Genomic DNA, 20,651 nt, shown 5'->3' on the forward strand with positions numbered 1-20,651 from the left:
GTGAGCTCCATCCCAGAATCCTGAGATCATGATCTGAGCCAAGATCAAGTGGACCCTAACTGACTGAGCCAACTAGGTGCCCCTAGCTTATTGTCATTATTATTAAACTGATATTGAATGTTGGGTATGAAAAATTTATTCCAAATTGTTTAGATGAATCTTTCACAAAGATGGAAGAAAGGGGGCAAAACACAGTAGAATGGCTACTTTTGTAGCGTTTATGGTGAAAACTTAAGTAAGTATAATGCAGACATAATATGTCTTCAGTACAGAATCTTCCCAAAGAAAAATAAATTGGAAATTAAACCCATTCTTTTACCGTACCCTTAGCAGCTGACACAAGAAGTGATGTGATGTCAGACTCTTTGGGTGATAACTCTTTTCCCCAGCTATATTTTTCATTATAACAATATCATCCTGGGTTATGAAGGCAACCACTTTTCACTTGGATTCTTAAACGCTTGGAAGCAGTGACAAGAGGTGTTGCCAAAATTAAATTAAAATAATGAAGTTAGGGATCAAAATGTCTGATCTACTGATTTTTAAAATAAAGCATCTGAGTCACAGGTTACAAGTGACATGCCCTAGTTTCACTGTGTCACATGAACAGTAGCCAGGCTCCAAGACCAGACACTGGGTGATTGATTTCCAGCCCTTCCCCTTCCCTTTGTACTATCATGGGCATAGATTTAGCAACACACAGGTCTGACCTAGGCAGACATTCTTGTTATATTATAACTATTGGCTGGTCTTGTTAGAACTAGATTATAAAATCATATCATTTCTTACTCTATATTCTCTGTAATTGTGTAAAAGAGGATATCTATACTATTACATGCGTGGAACTCATATATATATAGTGAGGAAAACATCCTAGAACAGGATGAAATATTGCATAAGAGCTTGAACTTTGGAATCAGAAAATCCAGACAAGAAAGGAGATTCTATTTAGTAGCTCTGCCATCCTGGCCACGTTATTTAACTACACTAAACCCTGGCTTCCTCATCTCTAAAAACAAGGAAAATAACCAAATAGGATCATTGGGTGGAGGCACACTAAGAGGCATCTGTTTATTTCTTTCCATTTACCTGCTGAATCACTCAGTGTTAAAAATTTGAGTTAGCTTTAATGCAAATCATGAAAAGGGGTATGGAGGCCTATATTTGGGCTGCTGTTGGTATATTGCTTGTTATCAAAAAATGAAACTCCAGTCTATGATTGTTTCCTCTAAAATATTGTGGTTTTTTTTTTCCACTCTATTTTAATCCTACATTCCTGCGTCAGTACCCAGATTTTTCTCCCTCTTCCATGACAGCATTTGTAGAAGAGGAAAAACATTTCCCCTACCCTCTTCTGTCTTGTATCTTAGGTCTGTGAATCAAACTGACAACGGACAGATTAAAGGGAGAAATGGTATACAACTTTAATGCATGTTTTTAACTTTACATTCAAGGAGGCTATGCAGAAAAGAAACGAAATCACAAAGAAGTATATTCAGAAGCTTACATACAAAGGGTGATGAATTAAGGAAAAGTGGCTGGACAAGGGGAGTTTGGACTTCTAAGGGCAATAAGTTGTGGAAAGTAAATGTATGTGGAAACTAATGGAACATAAGGCTTGCTTTAGTAAGGTTTGTTTGTCCGGACTCATCTTGGTATCAACTTTCCATCTTTATGGTCACAAATCTCTCAGAGAGAGGATCAATGGAAGTCTTCATTTCTTAGAAGTTCATACTTTCAGTCAGATAATGGAATACCTAAGGTTTCTTTGTGCATATGTTAATTCTCAATGGCCTTCAACCCAAAATAATCCATATTACCAATGTGGTATATTTTGCAGTAGAATGTTGTAATCCCCTTCATATTCATTCACTTAATGATCCTTCTATCAAAATATTTTTTAAAAGATTTTATTTATTTATTCATGAGAGACACACACACCAAGAGAGAGAGGCAGAGACTCAGGCAGAGGGAGAAGCAGGCTCCATGTAGGGAGCCCAATGTGGGACTCAATGCCGGGTCTCCAGGATCACGCCCTGGACCGAAGGTGGTGCTAAACCGCTGAGCCACCGGGGCTGCCCCTTCTATCATAATATTAATAAGTGTCTTCTATGGCCCCAGGGCACAAAGACTAATAAGGTATAAATTATAGCTTCAAAGAGCTCATAGTTTTAATGAGAAAAGAAATATGAACATATTATTTCAATATAATTCAAGGAATGTTTTGATAGAGATGTTCAGAGGCTGCTATGGGGACCCAGGAAGGGGTAGAGACCTAATTTGATATATGTGGGGTGGTGATGATAAAGAATGGCTTCCTTAGGGAAATAATTCTTGAGCTCCTAGTTAGGAAACATTCATGAGAGAAAGGGCATTCTAGACAGAAGCATAATACATACACTAAGGAAAGATGAAGTCCAGTCTATGGAGGTTATCTATTTTAACTAGAACTTAAACCTGTGAGGGAAATAGCAGGAAGTGAGACTAGACATATAGGGAAAAGTATGCATTATTAAGGGTTCCCGCTAAAGATCTGAATTTTACCCTGTAAGTCAGTGGCTTGCAAAGTGGGTTGGCGCAAAGATGTATGTAAAATGATTTACTTAGGCAAAAATATTGAAACTTCTGTTTTTTTTTTTAAAGATTTTATTTCCTCATGAGAGACACAGAGAGAGGCAGAGACACAGGCAGAAGGAGAAGCAGGCTCTCCCCCAAGGAGCCTGACGTGGGACTCAATCCCAGATCCCGGGATCACGCCCCATGCCAAAGGCAGACGCTCAACCACTGAGCCACTCAGGCGTCCCAAAACTTCTGGGTTTTTTAAAAAATTATTTTCTGTCTCGGTGAGTGTACTATATATATGTATACACACACACATAAATACACACACAAATATATATATATATATGAAATTTGTATCTAAGCAAATATACGTGGACTGGGAGGATGACCTCCTCCTCCACTGATATGATTATATGATCAAGGAACTTTGGGGATGATTGCCATTAAGGGAAGTTAAATGATCTAATACTCTCCAAGGTTGGTAGAGGGCAAGAGTAGAAGCAATTAGGAAGGAGAACTAAGAGATGGTTGCCAGTAGCATGGGTTTGAGTTCGGTTGGTGTGAACTAAGGCTGTGCGGGTAGGGATATGGATGAAGACCCAGGCAAGATGTTTCCGGAACATATCAATTGCATTTGGATAAGGGATGAGGAGTGAGAACTACCTAACTACTGGAGAGGAAAAACTTTTCCTCTACCCTCTTACGTTCTTCATCTGGAAGTGTGTACACTAAACTAACCAAGGCAGATTAACAGGAGAGAAGGCACAGAAGGGACTTGGGTTTTCAGGGATAAGTGAATGTGGGGGAGTGACTTGGAAATATGTGGGAAACTGATGAGAGATAAGTCCAATCTGTTTATGCAAACCTTCTGGGTGTTGACTCTCTATCACCAGCGATACGTCCCTCTCTTCTTCCTGACATGGGGGTTAGTGGGGGGCAGATGCCCTCACAAAGGGAAATTCATGCACTGCTTTTAGGCAGATAAGGGGAGATCTAGAGAATTCTTCCTACATTTGTTGATTCTTAATTGCCTTCAGCTCAAAATAATCATTATGCTGAAGTGTCACATTTTGGGGTGGCATATCCTGACCTCCTTTAGCACCATTAACTGAAAGAATAAAAATTTAAAAAGTAGACAGAGTTGGAGACCAACATGAAGTTCAATTTTGGACATTTTAAGTTTGAAGTATACATGGAATATTTCATCAAAACCGTCCCACAGCAAAGACTTAGAAATAGGGAATTAAGATAATTAGATGATACAGGGTTAGCTTTCTCACCACTTATCATTAGTTCCCCCCACCTACCCAAATTTTAAGATTGATTATTCTGTTGGACAAACTGAAGTGAAACCAGAATTAGAAATAATGCTTACAGAGATGCCTCGGTGGCTCAGCGGTTAAGTGGCTGCCTTTGGCTCAGGGTGTGATCCCGGGGTCCTGGGGTTGAATCCCATATTGCACTCCCTGTAGGAAGCCTGCTTCTCCCTCTGCCTGTGTCTCCTCCTCTCTCTCTGTGTCTCTCATGAATAAATAAATAAAATCTGCAAAAAAAAAAAAAAATGGTGCTTACAGACCTCTGCCTTTTTTGGTTATAATAGCTGAGAAATCTTATCCTTTTTCCCCTTTCCTGCCCCCTGCTCAGTTTTATTGGGGTATAACTTAAAAATAAAATTGTAAAATATTTAACATGTACGTCGTGGTGATTTGATTTTTTTCCTTTTTAATTTTCATTTTAAGTTCATTTCCTTAGCACAGATTTCCAGTGCCTGGAGGGAAAAGTTCCCGGTGCACTGGTGTCACACCAGAGTTAAGGCAATGTTACACCAGAGTTAAGGGCTGTGGAAGCACTATTTACTCAACCTGCAAAGCCTTTTAGAGGATTGTGTTTCCCATTTCTAAAATGATTTAGTAATAGCTAACACTTATAGAACATACACTGTGAACACTGTGCTAAGTTGCTTTTATTTTGATTACCTCGTTTTCTATTCACAAAACCCTAGGGGAAGGTGCTGTTTTTAATAAGATTTTTTAAAAGATCTTATTTATTTGTTTTGTGGGGGGCACTCGAGTTGGGGGAGGGGCAGAGGGACAGAGAGAATCCCAAACTGACTCTATGCCATGTACGGAGCCAATGTGGGGCTCCATCTCGGGACCCAGAGATCACAACCTGAGCCAAAATCAAGAGGTGGTCATTTTAACCGACTGAGACACCCAGGTGCCCCTATTATCAAGATTTTTACAAATTAAAAGCTGTGATCTAAACTGTTTACAAAATTAGCCCAGAGCGCCCAGGTGGCTCAGTGGGTGAAGCACCTGCCTTCTGCCCAGGTCATGATCTCAGGATGTTGGGATGGAGCCTGTTGGGCTTCCTGCTCAGCAGCATGCCTGTTTCTCCCTCTGCCCTTCCCCCTACTTATGCTCCCTCTTCCTCTCTCTCTCTCTCTCTCTCTCTCAAATAAATAAATAAAATCTAAAAAGAAAAAAGAATTAGCCCAAGCTCCAATTGCTTGGAACTAGAATTTGAATTCACATAGTCTGACTTCAGAGATGCATGCACCTTGCTTTCCATTGTGGCTTCTAAGCCAGTTCTCTTTTATCCTCTTTGAAAAGCTCAGCTCCTCTGGACTCACTCCTTCCGTCCATAGTCCTAGTTATTTCAGCTCTCCAGAACCACATTCTGATGTCCTCATCTGTTCCCTTTAATTCATTAAAATTTTTGGCTTTGTTAAGAAGAAAAGCACAGGCTCCAAATGGAGTTACATACGTTACAGGCCCCTCGTCAGCAAACTGAGACTTAATATCTAACGTAATTGCAGTTTCCATCCCCACAGGAAGGTAACCTTTAACCAGTCAACATGGAATTTCCTGGTCAGCCCTAGAAAATACACTGATAGACCCCTTCCGTTCCCCTCGGGAGGGTGACCTTACCTAAACCAGTGCATTCTTTGCTAATAATTTCCTTTATTCCCCTCTTTGCCTTTAAAAATTGTCCCTTTTCTACAGCTGGATGGAGCTTTTTTTCTATTGGCTAGATGAGATGCTGCCCAATTCATGAATCATTTAATAAAGCCAATTAGATCCTCAAATTTACTCAATTGAATTTTTGTTATTAAACGGCTCTTTCGTCACCATTTTCTTGGCAACCTCTGCTCCTGTCAGTCTGTTAACCCCATCCACATTCACACACACACCTTGTTCCCCTTCATTTCCCTCATACCCACCGAGATTTGACAATCCTTTAGGATGATCATCCTCTTGCAAACACACAATCCCTTTATTGTTCACTTTCTCTGCCATCACTCTTATGGGGGAAAAGAAAAGCCACAACCCTGGCTAAAACTGATCATCTCTTCTGGAGAAATTGGCATATGTGGGCTGCATGGCTTTAAATTCATCATCAGAAACATCAACCAGTGTGTCAGCAGCAATCCTTAGTATGCATTTCTATTGCTTTCACGCTCTTCAAAGCGTCTCTTTCCTATTTTCCCTTTCTCTTCTCAAACCTCCCCCCAATTTTTCCCTCATCCCACTCTTAGCTAATGAACTTGCCACCAATTTCATTGAGAAAATAGGAATGATCAAGGAGGATCTCCAAGTCTACAAGCCTATCTGTCCATGTACTCATCTTTTTTGTGTTCTCTCTTAATATCTTGCGGAAGTGCCACTGCTTCTATCAAAGGCACTCTTTATCCACCCGCCCCCCAGATTTATTTATTTACTAGAGAGAGAGGAAGAGAGGGGGTAGGGGGAGAGGGAGATAATCTCAAGCAGACTCAGCGCAAAACCCAACACACGGGCTTGATCTCACAACCCTGAGATCAGGGCCTGAGCTGAAACCAAGAGTTGGATGCTTAACTGACTGAGAAACCAGGTTGTCCTTCGAAAGCACTCTTCCTGCTTGTACTTTGGATTCCATTTCTTCACAACACAAGGATTTTGTTCCTTTGTTACCTTTTTTCCCCTCTTTCTTCCATCATTAATATTTCCCTCCCTATTGGATCATTCCCATGAGTATACTTCCTCTAGATCTCTCATTAAAAATACAAAAAAATACAAATCTAAAAGAGACAAAACTAGCTTAAATTAGTTAAACTAGACGTCAGCTTCTAAAAGACAGAGGTGGACTTATTCAAGGTGAAGTACATATTCAGCAGGGCACCAGGGAGTTCATGCCACATAAGCCCTGTTTTTTTTTTTTTTAAATTAGGGTTTATCTTGCCCTGAGATTGTAATCTCTTTCTCTTGCCTTTGCTTCCTAATGCAAAGCAGCATTGTAACTGGGTTTTAAACAGAAAACAGTATTATCTAAATATACATGTCTGTGAGTTTTTTCTTTTCATATGGTATAATTCTGTCAACTGAAACAGGCAAAAAGGAAAAGGCATTTTTTTAGAATTTTGTCAAATAATGAAATATCTAGATAAATACTTAAAAGCTTAAATATAATGTAGTTACAGAAAATAGTGAAGTTTGATCAGAATGCAAAAACCAATGGCTTCTTCAGAGAAATGTGCTTCTTCCAGTTAGAGATTGCAATATAGTCCCACATTAGCAGGCTTTGGTGGCTTTTGATATCTTACTTTAGAAAGAAAACAATGGGGTGCATTTTCAGTCTGTGAAAAAATCTGGGCATAAAGGCAGTGGGATACATCAGAAAAAGCTTGGGTTTTTGGAGTTAGACTTGTGTGAAAGGAATACTATGCTTACTAGTTTTCTGATATTGACTTAAATTATCTTTCTGTAACTCTGTTTCTATAAGATGGGGATCAGGATACCTACATGACGATTGTGATTATTAATTAAAATAACAAATTTAAAATAAGCAAAAGCTCAATAAAAATAGTTTTTTTTGATCCCTGTATTCACATGATTTCCTTTTAATGCCTCATGAAGGGGGCACCCGGGTGGCTCAGTGGTTGAGCATCTGCCTTCAGCTCAGGTCGTGATCCCAGGGTGCTGGGATCGAGTCCTGCCACCAACTCCCTGCAGGAAGCCTGCTTCTCCCTCTGTTTGTGTCTCTGCCTCTGTGTGTCTCACGAATAAGATCTTTTAAAAAAACAAAACAAAACCTCATGAAAGGCAAAGATCGACTTGAATACATACATATATTTATTAACAGCATAGAGATCAATTTTCTTAAGGTAGCCAGACAAAATGAGAAAAATAACTTTTTTACTTTTAATTTTTTTTGTGAGTAAAAGAACTTTTGGAAAGAACGGAGTGGCCTTCTCCAGTATGGTGGTTTGGGACAGTTGTCTCGTGATGATTTTGTGTCTGTTTTTATGTAGGCTCCACACCTAGCATGGAGCCCAGCACAGGGCGTGGACTCACAACCCTGAGATCCAGCTCTGAGCGTCTACGAAGAACAGAATGCTTAACCGAGGGCAGCCCGGGTGGCTCAGCGGTTGAGCCCCTGCCTTCAGCCCAGGGCCTGACCCTGGAGACCTGGGACCAAGTCCCACGTTGGGCTCCATGCATGGAGCCTGCTTCTCCCTCTGCCTGTGTCTCTGCCTCTCTCTGTCTCTAGGAATAAACACATAAAACCTTAAAAAAAAAAAAAAAAAAAGAATGCTTAACCGACTGAGCCACCCAGGTGTTCCTCTGCTAATCGCTTATCAGTGGTACATATTAGCGGTGTTTTCCTTTCTCTCTTGCTAGTCTTTTCACGATTGACCTACCAGTAGTGTTTGGGGGTGGGGGGTGGGTAGAAATCGAAGTACAGGAAATAACACTGAATTTGTGAAGGCGATGTTCAAGCTAATAATAAATGGAAAGCAGAGCTGCAAATAGGGGCAAATGGGCAAAAGCTGAATACAAGGGAACCTAGACCGGCCTCAAGTATTTGCGGTTGGTAGCAGCTCATTTTGTGGGCTCACACGTGGGGGGGGGGGGCGCGACACGTGTCACTCCAGCATCAAGTCCAGTTTTGCACCTTTGCCCCTTTGACTCCTGAACAAAGCCGACCAGCGAGATCACGTTAGCAGCAGATCCAAGCAGTTTTGGTAAGAAAAAAAAAAAAAAAAAAAAAAATTGCAGGCCAGATACACAAACCTCAGCAATTTAAGGAGTGAGGTTGTGTGGAGAAGCTGATGCCCCTTTTGGAAGGTTGACTTTGTTTCGCAAAGCGAAGAAATGACGACTGGGCCAACTTTTTGTTTTTGTTTGTTTGTTGTTGTTTTTGTTTTTTTTTTTTTAAACGAGTGATCACATTTAATAACTCGGGGAAGTCATTCCATTTCAGTGTCTGAAACTGGCTTGCTAGGACAGAGCGCTTTCCAGGATCCGTCGAGGAAAACCTTTCTCCTTCTGCACCCTGGGTCGTTCTTGACGTCCAACATCTTAAAAAAAAAAAAAAGAAAAAAAAAGTGCTTCTGGAAATCCCCCCCCCCCCCATCCTCCCCAGATGGGACTTTCGGAAACTCGACGGCACTCTTAAATCTAGACTCATTCCTAACCAACTTCTACTTTCCCCCCCAGCCATATTCTTCAGCTTCTCGGGTTTCCAACTCCCCAAATCTCCAACCTCACCCCTCGAATTAGTCCAATCAAACTTTCCCTTCTTAGACCTTTCCCTGACGTTCGCTCCGGGAAACTCCCCCGAGGATCACGTGGCCAAACGTGTCCCAAACGGCGCTCCGTAATTCTCCTACCGTTCCACCGCCCTTCCTCACCTCCTGTTAGCTCCGCCCCGCCCCATTCTAGCGTTTCCCCCCCCGCACTCCCCTCCCCCCCCCCCCCCCCGCGCGCCCGAAGTGCCTGCGCCTGCGCATCTCCGATTCAGGCGCTTTCCCTTTCCTGGCGACCAATCCACTTCCTGCCTTGGGGCCTTGGAACGCTCCGCCCCTCCGCCGGGGACCTGGCTGGAGGCGCTGGTTGTGGCTGCCCTGCTCACTGCCTGTCTGGAAATCTCGCTCCTGTGGCCTGGCGGACGATCCGCAGCAAGCCGCTGTGTGTGCGTGGCAGCTGTCTGAGCGTGTGGTCGCGGTCCGCGCCAGGAGTGAAGCCTCAGCGCGTCGAAACGCCGGAGGAAGGGAGACGCGGACGGCTTTGGATCGGGCACGTGGCCGGACAGCTTTCCCTTTTCCTCCTCCCTCCGCCCCGCCCCCACTCGCAGCCCGGCCGCGCTGGTGAGTGGCGGGCGGGAGGGCCGGCGGGCGGAGGGAGGAGGGGGAGCGGAGGGAAGGCGGGCCCTCGGCTGCGAGCTAGGTGGGGGGAGGGGAGGGGAGAGCCCGAGCGCTGGAGTTGGTGCTGGGAAACCCGGGGCTGATGTTGACAACAGGCTCGAGGTGAGTCCCGGGGAGCCTCCTCCGCCTCCGCTGCGACCCTCGGGGGGGAGCGGGGCTGGGGGGCACCGGCCTGGACTCCTGCTCCCCGAGGGACCCGAGAGGCGACTCGGCACCTCAGCACCTCCGCGCTCCGGGGGCGGCGAGCAGCAGACGGACCGCAGCTCCGGCGGCGTCCTCCTCAGACCCCTCTCCCGGAGGCTCCCGGAGGCTCCCGTCACGGCGGGCGCCCCCGGCCCGGGGCAGACGTGAGGGGCGGCCGCGGCGGGCGGGGGGTGCGGGGTGCGGGCTGCGGGGGTGTCCTCCCCGCCCCTCCACGCCCGGGCTGGGCCTCGGGGCTGAAGCCGCTGTGGCGGGGCGGAGGTGTGCAGTCGAGCGAGGGGAGCTGCGGGAAGGCTCCCGGGAGCCGGAGGGACGCGACGGCGAGGAGGCGGGGAGGGCGCGCGCGCGTGGGAGGATGTGGAGCCGGGAGACCAGCCGGGGCGTCTGGGCGTCGGGCGGGTGCGGGGCGTGAGGGGGAGAAGTTGGCGTCGGGGCGACGGTGGTCGGCGAAGGTGACCGCGGGGGCCCCCGGGCAAGGGGGCGCGAGTGCGGGCCGGGAGGGTGCCGCCGGAGCAGGGGGTTGTGGGAGATGCGTGTGCGGGGGAAGGGGCTTCGGGGCGGGCGGCGCTGCGCTGGGCTGCGCTGGGCTGCGCTGGGCTGCGCTGGGTCCGCTTGCCCCCGAGTCTCCCACGGGCTGAGGCTCCCTCGCGGCGCCTCGGTGCCCGGCGCCTCCCCTGCTGAGCGCTCGGGCGCGGAGGCCAGGGTGGTCGGGCTGGCGAGCTGGGGGCTCCCCGCCGACCCGGACCAGCCGCCCTCCTGCTCCGCCAGGACCCGCGACCGGAGCAGCCCCGGCGGCGCTCACCCTTCTCGTTGACCGTAGTTTTCAGGCGTCTCTGAAAGATACCACAGCTCGTCGAGACACAGCCAGTTCTGAACTCTGGTGAAATGTGTAAGGAAACTTCCCGTGGGTCTTTGGTTTTCAACACTTTTTTTTTTTTTTTTTTTCCTTTGGGTAAAGCCAGTGTTGGGGGGTGGAGAGATAATGCCCCGGTGCGGTTCTGCCCTCAGGACGTTTTGAGTGACACAGAACTACAAGGTGAACCGGCCTTGTCTTCCTCTGGGGCGTTTTCAGAGCATTTCTGATTGTGATTTCATACAGTCCATATGGTACTTGGGTAAAGGAGTATCTTTGATGAGGGAGACACCCCCCCTTTTGCTCTGCATTCTGCCCCCCTCGGTGCGCTCCGCTGGTACCTCCTCGTTTTACCAAGAAAGTAGTTTTACTTTCTTTTGGGCTTTTCACAGTCTCTTCCGAAAACCAGATTATTCAGTCCACCGGCCAGGGCACTATAGGAAGGAAGGTGGTTTTAAAGACGTGGCTTCCTTTTAAGGGACTGACTGCGATCGTACTCAGTGAAGTCTTTTGTAAGGGCTTAATGATATTCCGATTAAAAAAAAAAAAAACAACAAAAACAAAAACAAAAGATCACTAATGATTTATCTTGGATTATTGTGAGGCAGAATCTGTTTGAAACTGTGGGTTTCACTTGAAAAGCTTCTTGAAGCCGTTCAGGTGAAATATTTGGCTGTGTATTCAAGCAGGGACTGTCAGAGGGATTGAAAGAAATGTTAGCATTTCACTACTAAATAGTTTCATTGACGGCACATACACATGCATATGGGTCTAAATTAGGTTGTTTGTATATTTTGTTTGGCTTTTAAAATCTTGAGTCAGGGTAGATGTTGGATAAGAGCACTGGACAGTGAGCCTTGACCCAACCAACGATTAAACTGGCCTAATCGGGTGAGTCACCCTTCTGCTGCCAGGTCAATGTAAAAAATGAGAATTGGAGTAAAGTCTAGTAGACCTAATTCTTAAAAAAACCCATCTTCCAAAGAACTTTTCAGTGCTCTGTGTGAAACAATAGACATTAATTGAATGCCCCCCCCCCCTTTTTTTTGAAGGATTTTATTTATTCATTCATTAGAGACAGAGCCGGAGACACAGGCAGAGGGAGAAGTAGGCTTTTCACAGGGAGCCCCATGTGGGACTTGATCTCAGGTCTCCAGGATCACACCCTGAGCCAAAGGCAAATGCTCAATCCCTGAGCCACCCAGGCGTCCCTTGAATGCCTTAAAAAAATTTATTTATTTATTCATGAGAGGCAGAGACTGCCAGAGGGAGAAGCAGGCGCCCTATGGGGAGCCCAAACCCTGGGATCACGCCCTGAGCTGAAGGCCGAAGCTCAACCACTGAGCCACCCAGGTGTCCCTGTTGAATGCCGCCTTGATGCTTCCTTCAATGTTAGTAGTTTAAGAATTCTGTAAGAGTAGCAATTTCTCCATTTTATCGATGAATAGACTCAGAGAAGTTAAGTTGTCCAAGTTCCCACAGCTAGCAGGATGAAGAGTTGGGAAAACTTCAAAACCTATGTTGTTTTCACATGTTGCATTGCTAGTCTTTACATGAACCTTTACATTTCTGTCATATTTTTTGTTCACTGAAACTTAGCTCGAAGTGTACTTTGGATATGTTTTTAATACAAGGATGAAGTGATTGAAAGAATATATCCGAAGATTTTAAGGGTTTTATTGGGAATCTGTTTCTTTGTGTTCTAGAGGAGGATCAATTCATGAGTGCCTACTACAGTTTGACACAGTAGGTATTGAAGAAATGAACACTGTACAGAGTCACAAAAGTCTAGGAGGCTCTGTTAAGCTAATACATGATACTTTATGAAATTTGTCAGATTCCAAGTGAATTTTTAAATGTTTTCATAGAACTTAGTATCTAATACTACCTTCACAAATGAGACATTACCTGTCAAATTTTTTTGCCGTTCTTTTTATTTTCTGTAGTCCTTGTATCACTGAAGTGTTGCTTGTTGATAAACTTCAGAAAATACCAACTCTCTATATAGAGTATTATGTTTTGCACATAATGACAAATATCCCTAAGAAAGATTGTATTATTACCTTAGAAATAATCTTATCCCCATATGTTTTAACTAGTATATGCCAAAATTTAGAAAAGTAATATAAAAACTGCTTAGCCATTATCAGGGATTCTTTCTATTCAGATACGTAATTCTGTGATTTGTTGTGGTCAGTATCCAAGATCAGGTCTTTCACTTCAGAGTTTGGTACTCTCAAAGTTCTTAATAACTTTAGGTGAGAGTATGGGTTCCAATTCCAGCTCTGTCACCAGCTGTGGAGGCCTTAGTCAAGTTACTTGGTCAAGTCTCAGTTTACTCATTTATAAAATAGGGAAGATAATACTCATCTCATAAAGATTTTAGTATTAAATGAGATAATGTAAGTAAGATGTTTACTGTGAGGCCAGTGAGTGGTGGCTATGAGTATTTTCTTCTTTTAAAAATTTACTTGCTTTAGGGCATGTCTTTTTTCACATTAAAGGTGGGTCTTTGAAGCTGACAGATAACATAAATGTTAACACTGCTTTGCCAGCAAATAAGTAGTTATGCTCTTTCATGTTAAAATGGTTGCTTAAACAGGATTAACAGCTTTTTTTTCTTGAGTTTTGCCATTGAGGTTAACTGAAGCCTTTGAGTGTTATTGTTAAAATAAATGCATAGAATGTGGACGTGATATAGAATCAGTGAAAGAGTAAAAGGGAAAGGAAGAAGTGGTTGGGAGAACATACGGAATGTTGCTTGTGCCTCCAAAAGTTACTTAAAGTGCTTCTATTGGCCTAGGTTTTCTTTCTTTGATAATTTATTGGAGTGCTGAAATAAATGCATTGTGTGTTTATAGAATAGTTATTTTTGCAAATATTTTGTTTGCTAACCTAGTTTTTACTGCTATAACTTAAAATCTATATTTGAAAATAATTGAGAATAGTGTGTATATCTTTAGCTTTTAATAAAAAAGTAGGAAGTTTTTTTTATTTTTTATTTTATTTTTTTATGATAGTCACACAGAGAGAGAGAGAGAGAGAGAGAGAGAGAGAGGCAGAGACATAGGCAGAGGGAGAAGCAGGCTCCATGCACCCGGAGCCCGATGTGGGATTTGATCCCGGGTCTCCAGGATCGCGCCCGGGGCCAAAGGCAGGCGCTAAACCGCTGCGCCACCCAGGGATCCCCTAAAAAAGTAGGAAGTTTAAGTTAATTCTGTATTTCTTACATAGAAGGTATTTTGATTTTCTCATATACGGCTTTCAGATGATTTAGGGCCTAAAACATGAAGTACTGTCCATAAAAGAAATTATATTAGAACACTAGTTCTGAGTAGAGAAATTTATTTCTAGGAAAGAAAAATGCTGAATTTTGCTGGGAAATACACTTTTTTTTGTTCCAAAGTTGATTTCCAGTTAACTGTATAGAGCCTGTACTATAGACCTAATGTTATCCAGTAGAACGTCCTGTGATAATTAAACTGTTCTGTATCTGCACTGTCTGATGCGGTTGAGACTAGTCATGTGAAATTGAGCGCTTGAAATAGGGGTAGTGACTGAAGAACGAAATTTCAAACTTTTTAATTAATTTTCCTGTAGCTAAGTAGCTACATGTGGCTAGTGCCGCGGTTTTCAGCTGATGGTGGTTTTGTCCCCAGGCAACGTTTGGCAATATCTGGAGTGATTTTTGGTTGTCAAAACTGGGGAGATCCTGCTGGCACGTCCTTAGTAGAGAAGGCAGGGATGCTGCTAAACACATAGTGCACAAAATCGTGTCAACATCACTCCCCCAGCAACCCCCCCCCCCCCCCCCCCCAAGAATTATCTTGCCTGAAATGGTAATAGTGCTGAGGCTGAGAAACCCTGAGCTGGTGGCTACTGTATTGGCAGACAGACAGAATATACAGATTTTAGAATCCTCATTATGTTATAGACTAATTTTGACTAATACTAATGAAAAGACTAAAAGTTTAATTTAATTTGAGATAGCTGAAGCTTTCTGTATTTGATAAAGCTTGATAAGGTTAGAACGATGATGTGAAGTTTGTGTCTTCTGTGTCTATTTGTAGGAGGCAAGAGCTCATTTTTGTACCAACTTAAATAATTTCTGTTCCAGGTTGTAGGAAATAATGTCACCAGCCTCTCCTAATGGATGTGAACTGTTGGGATTAAAACCAATTGAAAATATTCTCAGATACATACTGAAGTGTTTATGATTAAATGTTGTTTTGTATTTGATAATGGTTGAATTTGGGCAATGAGTATAGGGAGGTTGGTTATAGTGTGCTCTCTTTCATTTGTGTGTTCGAGTATTTCCTTAATAAAAAGTAAAAAAGTACTTAAGGCAAAGCATAACTAATTATGATAGAATGTGGAATGTGACCAAGAAATTATTTTATTGCAGAAATAGTGTTCATTTTACATGCATTTATTTAATCTTTCACAACATTACATTAATATGTTCTGTTTAAAAAAGTGTCACATTACTAAAAAGTCACTGCATTTACAATACTACAAAGAATACTGACATTCTTTTACTTTACAGATTGTTCTGGGTAACATAATGCCAGCTGAGCGTAAAAAGCCAGCAAGTATGGAAGAAAAAGAAACTTTACTAAACAACAAGGAAAAAGACTGCAGTGAAAGGCGGCCAGTGAGTAGCAGGGAGAAACCAAAAGACGAGATCAAGCTTACTGCCAAGAAGGAGGTTATTAAGGTCCCTGAAGATAAAAAGAAGAAACTGGAAGAAGATAAGAGAAAAAAAGAAGACAAGGAACGAAAGAAAAAAGAAGAAGAAAAGGTGAAGGCGGAGGAAGAATTAAAGAAAAAAGAGGAAGAAGAAAAAAAGAAACATGAAGAGGAAGAGAAAAAGAAGCAAGAAGAGCAGGCAAAACGTCAGCAAGAAGAAGAAGCTGCCCAGTTGAAGTAAGAACATTTATTTTATTTATTGATATGAAGGAATGGGGAGATTGAAATGTTAGGAAAGCAATGGTGATTTGAAATCAGACTGCTGAGGTCCAATTCCATGAGATTTGGGAGTATCTTCAGTTACTCGTTCTATTACTTTCAGTGACTAGAGCACCATGCTTTTTTACAGAATTTATTTATTTATTCATGAGAGATGCAAAGAGAGAGGCAGAGACACAGGCAGAGGGAGAAGCAGGCTCCATGTAGGGAGCCCGATGTGGGACTCGATCCTGGGTCTCCAGGATCCGGCCCTAGGCTGAAGGTGGCGTTAAACCACTGAGCCACCCGGGCTGCCAAATGCCTTTTTTTTTTTTTTTAAGGATTTTATTTATTCATTCATTGGAGACAGAGAGGCAGAGACACAGGAAGAGGGAGGAACGGGCTCCATGCAGGGAGCCTGATATGGGACTGATCCTAGGACTCTAGGATCACGCCCTGGGCCAAAGGCAGGTGCCAAACCGCTGAGCCACCCAGGCATCCCTGGTTCCAAATTTTCTTAATTACACTCAACTTTTTTTTTTTTTTTTTTTAAGGATTTTATTTATCTGACAGAGAGCGAGCGAGCGAGTGCACAAGTAGGCAGAGAGGGAGACGGAGGGAGAGGGAGAAGCAGGCTTGCTGCTGAGCCATAGAGCCCAATGTGGGGCTCCATCCCAGGATCCTGGGATTGTGACCTGAGATGAAGTAGAGTCTTAACTGACTGAGCCACCCAGACGCCCCAATTACACTTGAATTTTAAGACAAAACTGAGAAAGGTACTTTAGAGATTTGGCTAATGCTGAAGTATGGAAGAGTGGTACTTAACATACCAGAACATTTTTAATGCATTCTTTTATAAACATTACTCTTTATTTTATTATTATTATTTTTAAAGATTTTATTTTATTTTATTTTTATTTTTATTTTTTTTTAAAGATTTTATTTATTTATTCATGATAGTCACAGAGAGAGAGAGAGAGAGAGAGAGGCAGAGACACAGGCAGAGGGAGAAGCAGGCTCCATGCACCGGGAGCCCGACCTGGGATTCGATCCCGGGCCTCCAGGATCGCGCCCTGGGCCAAAGGCAGGCGCCAAACCGCTGCGCCACCCAGGGATCCCAAGATTTTATTTATTAATGAGAGACACAGAGAGAGAGAGAGGGAGAGGCAGGCTCCATGCAGGGAGCCTGATGGGACTTGATCCCAGGGCTCCAGGATCACACCCTGGGCCAAAGGCAGGCGCTAAACTGCTGAGCCACCCAGGGGATCCCCTTATTATTATTTTTTAATAAACATTATTCTTTAAATAATGTATTATTTAGTATTTAAAGAATACTTTAAGAGATTAATTTTTAACTTAATTTAAATTTTAAAGTATTTAAAGAATACTTTAAAGTATTTTTTGTGGACAGTTTTTTTTTCTATATTCCCAGTGCTTTTACCTGTTCTAGGTTTTACACCTTCCTGGGCATATTAATTTATATTTTTCGTATTATACATCATGTGTTTAATTTGTTTATTTTTGCAGCTTTATTGAGGTAGAGTTGACAAAGTATTTTATCTATTTAGTTTACCAGTTGGCAGAATGATTTTTACTCTAGTTATTAAGAATCATCCATTCTGCCACATTTGGTATTTTCAGTGTACTAGGTTCCCATTATCTTAAGTCCATAATAAAATGTTTTTAAAAGTTGGAAAAGGTGCCTGACCTGCTCAGTCAGTACAGTGTGCAACTTCTGATCTCAGGATTGTGAGTTTTTTTTTTTTTTCTTTTTTTTAAGATTTTATTTATTTATTCATGAGAGACACAGACTTAGGCAGAGGGAGAAGCAGGCTCCTCCAGGGGAGCCCAATGTGGGATTAGATTCCGGGACTCCAGGACCATGTCCTGAGCCAAAGGCAGATGCTCAACCACTGAGCCACCCAGGTATCCCTTAAAAACAAAATCTTAAAGGGATGCCTGGGTAGCTCAGTCTGTTAGGTGTCTGTCTCTTATTTAGGTCTTAATCTCAGGGCCATGAGTTGAAAAAAAAAAATTAAAAGTTAAAATTAGGTAAAGGGCCTTTTGCATGTTTTGCTTGGTTTGAAATGCTGATGTTTATGATTACATTTTCATTGTCTTTCACTCTTGAAATTGGTCAGTGATTCTACAAAATATGCAAAGTATTTTATTTACTTATTTGTTTTTTATATAGAGAGAAAGAGGAATCCCTTCAGCTTCATCAGGAAGCCTGGGAACGACATCAGTTAAGGAAGGAACTTCGTAGCAAAAACCAAAATGCTCCAGACAACCGACCAGAGGAAAATTTCTTTAGCCGACTAGACTCAAGTTTGAAGAAAAATACTGCTTTTGTCAAGAAACTAAAAACTATTACCGAACAACAGAGAGACTCCTTGTCCCATGATTTTAATGGCCTGAATTTAAGCAAATACATTGCGGAAGCTGTAGCTTCTATTGTGGAAGCAAAGCTAAAAATATCTGATGTGAACTGTGCTGTGCACTTGTGCTCTCTCTTTCACCAGCGTTATGCCGACTTTGCTCCATCACTTCTTCAGGTTTGGAAAAAACATTTTGAAGCGAGGAAAGAAGAGAAAACCCCTAACATTACCAAGTTAAGAACTGATTTGCGTTTCATTGCAGAGTTGACAATAGTTGGGATTTTCACTGACAAGGAAGGTCTTTCCTTAATCTATGAACAGCTAAAAAATATTATTAATGCTGACCGGGAATCCCATACTCATGTTTCTGTGGTGATTAGTTTTTGTCGACACTGTGGAGATGATATTGCTGGGCTTGTGCCACGGAAAGTGAAGAGTGCTGCAGAGAAGTTTAATTTGAGTTTTCCTCCTAGTGAGATAATTAGTCCAGAGAAACAACAACCTTTCCAGAATCTTTTAAAAGAATACTTTACATCTTTGACCAAACACCTGAAAAGGGACCACAGGGAGCTTCAGAATACTGAGAGACAAAACAGGTGATTTTCAAATATTTCTCAGAATTGAGAATTTATTTTGGAGCTCATACTTAAAAGTTTTTAAAGTCTTCAGGCCACTGAAAGAACATGTGGAAAAGGGCTCATTGCAGGTGATTTCTTAACATTTCCAGGAGAATTTCAAAGTGTACCAGTCTAAGTACTCATGTTTAAGTGGGAGTCTATGATAGATTTTGTTTCTGAATTTAGAAGAAACCTGGCAAGTATATGGTGATTTTTACTTTGTGGATGTGTTTTGTTCCTATAATTTAAAAACTCCTTAATGTTGAGGGATAAATTTTCTTTTTCTGTCACTTTAACTTACTGCCATTATTTTGGTGTGGTTTGTTGTGTCCTCTCTATAGCAGGTTTGCTTTCATTGTTTTGTATCTTAATTTATTGATGTCACTGTTGATATTTGTTCTTAGAAAATGAGTCATTATTAGTGGTATTTAAGATCAGAAATTAAGAAAACAGTGCAACAAATCAGAGGTGAAAAAAAATTTCTTAAATGCTACCATGTAAAGTGCATTTCCGGAAGTCTCTCTCCTGGGAACAACTGTTTAAAGTTTCAAGGAATAATGTATGCACCTTTACCAGTGGTAATTAGTAAAGGTGATTGAGGGCCACCTTTGATTGTTACAAGATACTACTGTGTAGCCTCTGTTCCTAGGAGGCATCAACAAGCTAGAAGTTGATGTAGTTGGTAAGCATTAGGTCTGCTTTTATGGAGGGTGGATTTGGAGGAGGGCTGAGGGAGTACAGAAAGGATATAGCTAGCAATAAAGCAATAGCCTTTGGCCAAGTACCTAGTACCTATTTAAAGTACATGGTTAGGAGTCTGAAATTGCTATTTTCAAGAATTAGTATGGGAGAGTACATTTGTCTTATTTTCATAAACCTGCAGGACCTACTTACTGATTTTAAGTAGTTACCACCGGAAGGTGATGAACTTAACTAGAAGTGAAGACTGTAGTAGTGCGGTTAGGTCTGCATCAAGATAGGTGCACTGACTGTTTGACTAAGCCATGGTGGTTGAGGGTCACTCAAAAGGTGAGAGTTTAAGGTGGCAATGGTGTTCCTCAAGGTTTCTTTAAAAAGTAATTAAAAAAAAATCTTTGTTTTGTGCTTTTAAATAGTGAGCACTGTTTAAACTTTGACTAGGCCACTTCAGGGTGTATTTATATATAGACAGGATGTATTATATGTAATAGTCAATAGTGAGTTTAAAAAGAAAAAAAAGAAAAAAAATAGTGGCCCTCTATTAATTCTCACATCTTTAAGGTTTCTTAATTATGACATACATAGTATTTTGTCATTTTCCTACTCCTTTTCTTTTTCCCTTATGTTCTTCCTGATGCCTCACATTGATTTTGTAAGTATGCTTTGATTACTTTTTAAGGGTTTTGTATGTGTGTTTACTTCTGATTGGCCTCAGGGAAGCTTAGAGGGTAGAGTCTACAGTGATTTAATCCAATCACCTTTCCAGTGTAGGAGTCCTTTTTCTAGATTATCTGATAGATAAACTATTCTTCCTTTGAAAGCACCATTCCAATGTTGGGCACACCTACTTACAAGGAATTCAAGCTGAAATTTGATTCCCTTTGATTTACTTTTTTTCTTGTACCAGTGGAATAAAGCTGCTTAAAGTGAGGGTCCATGAACTGTTTACCTACCCACAATGAATTAAGTATAGGAATAGACAAAGCATTTAAGACACCTTTATAGCAGTTTTCCATAGTCTTGGATATTGTTACTTTATTTTATAAAACTGCAATGATTAGGAAAAAGGAATTCCCTTATTAGTTTGAGAAACACCTTTATTAGTTTGAGAAATAGTTTGAGAAACACTGACATGGGACATGTCTCCTCTTTCATACCCATGATAATATCTCAAATATTTGCAGATTGCCAGGATTTTTCCCTTTCAT

General features: G+C 42.1%; 2 protein-coding genes across 4 annotated transcripts in view; one reads left to right on the forward strand and one right to left on the reverse strand.

Moving 5' to 3' along the window:
- Positions 1-7,650: 7,650 nt before the first annotated feature.
- Positions 7,651-12,946, reverse strand: LOC125752947 (uncharacterized). The gene is made up of 3 exons (XM_049096663.1): positions 12,866-12,946; positions 9,457-10,782; positions 7,651-8,902 (listed from the first exon to the last, which is right to left on the reverse strand). Exons 1-3 carry the CDS (start codon positions 12,944-12,946, stop codon positions 8,792-8,794), a joined length of 1,518 nt encoding a protein of 505 aa, XP_048952620.1. The 3' UTR covers positions 7,651-8,791.
- UPF2 (UPF2 regulator of nonsense mediated mRNA decay) overlaps positions 9,552-20,651 on the forward strand; it is a 102,407-nt gene continuing 91,307 nt past the window's right edge. For 2 of the 3 annotated variants that reach the window (XM_025445054.3, XM_025445056.3), the window contains exons 1-3: positions 9,716-9,850; positions 15,349-15,728; positions 17,944-18,723. In XM_025445054.3, the coding sequence (XP_025300839.1) occupies positions 15,367-15,728; positions 17,944-18,723 (1,142 nt within the window). In that variant the 5' untranslated portion in view covers positions 9,716-9,850; positions 15,349-15,366. Of the gene's footprint in view, positions 9,692-9,715; positions 9,851-15,348; positions 15,729-17,943; positions 18,724-20,651 lie in introns of those variants that run through there. The other variant, XM_049100847.1, reaches the window with a different exon arrangement.

The sequence above is a fragment of the Canis lupus genome, chromosome 2 (assembly GCF_003254725.2).
Source record: "Canis lupus dingo isolate Sandy chromosome 2, ASM325472v2, whole genome shotgun sequence".
Classification (NCBI taxonomy): Eukaryota; Metazoa; Chordata; class Mammalia; order Carnivora; family Canidae; genus Canis; species Canis lupus.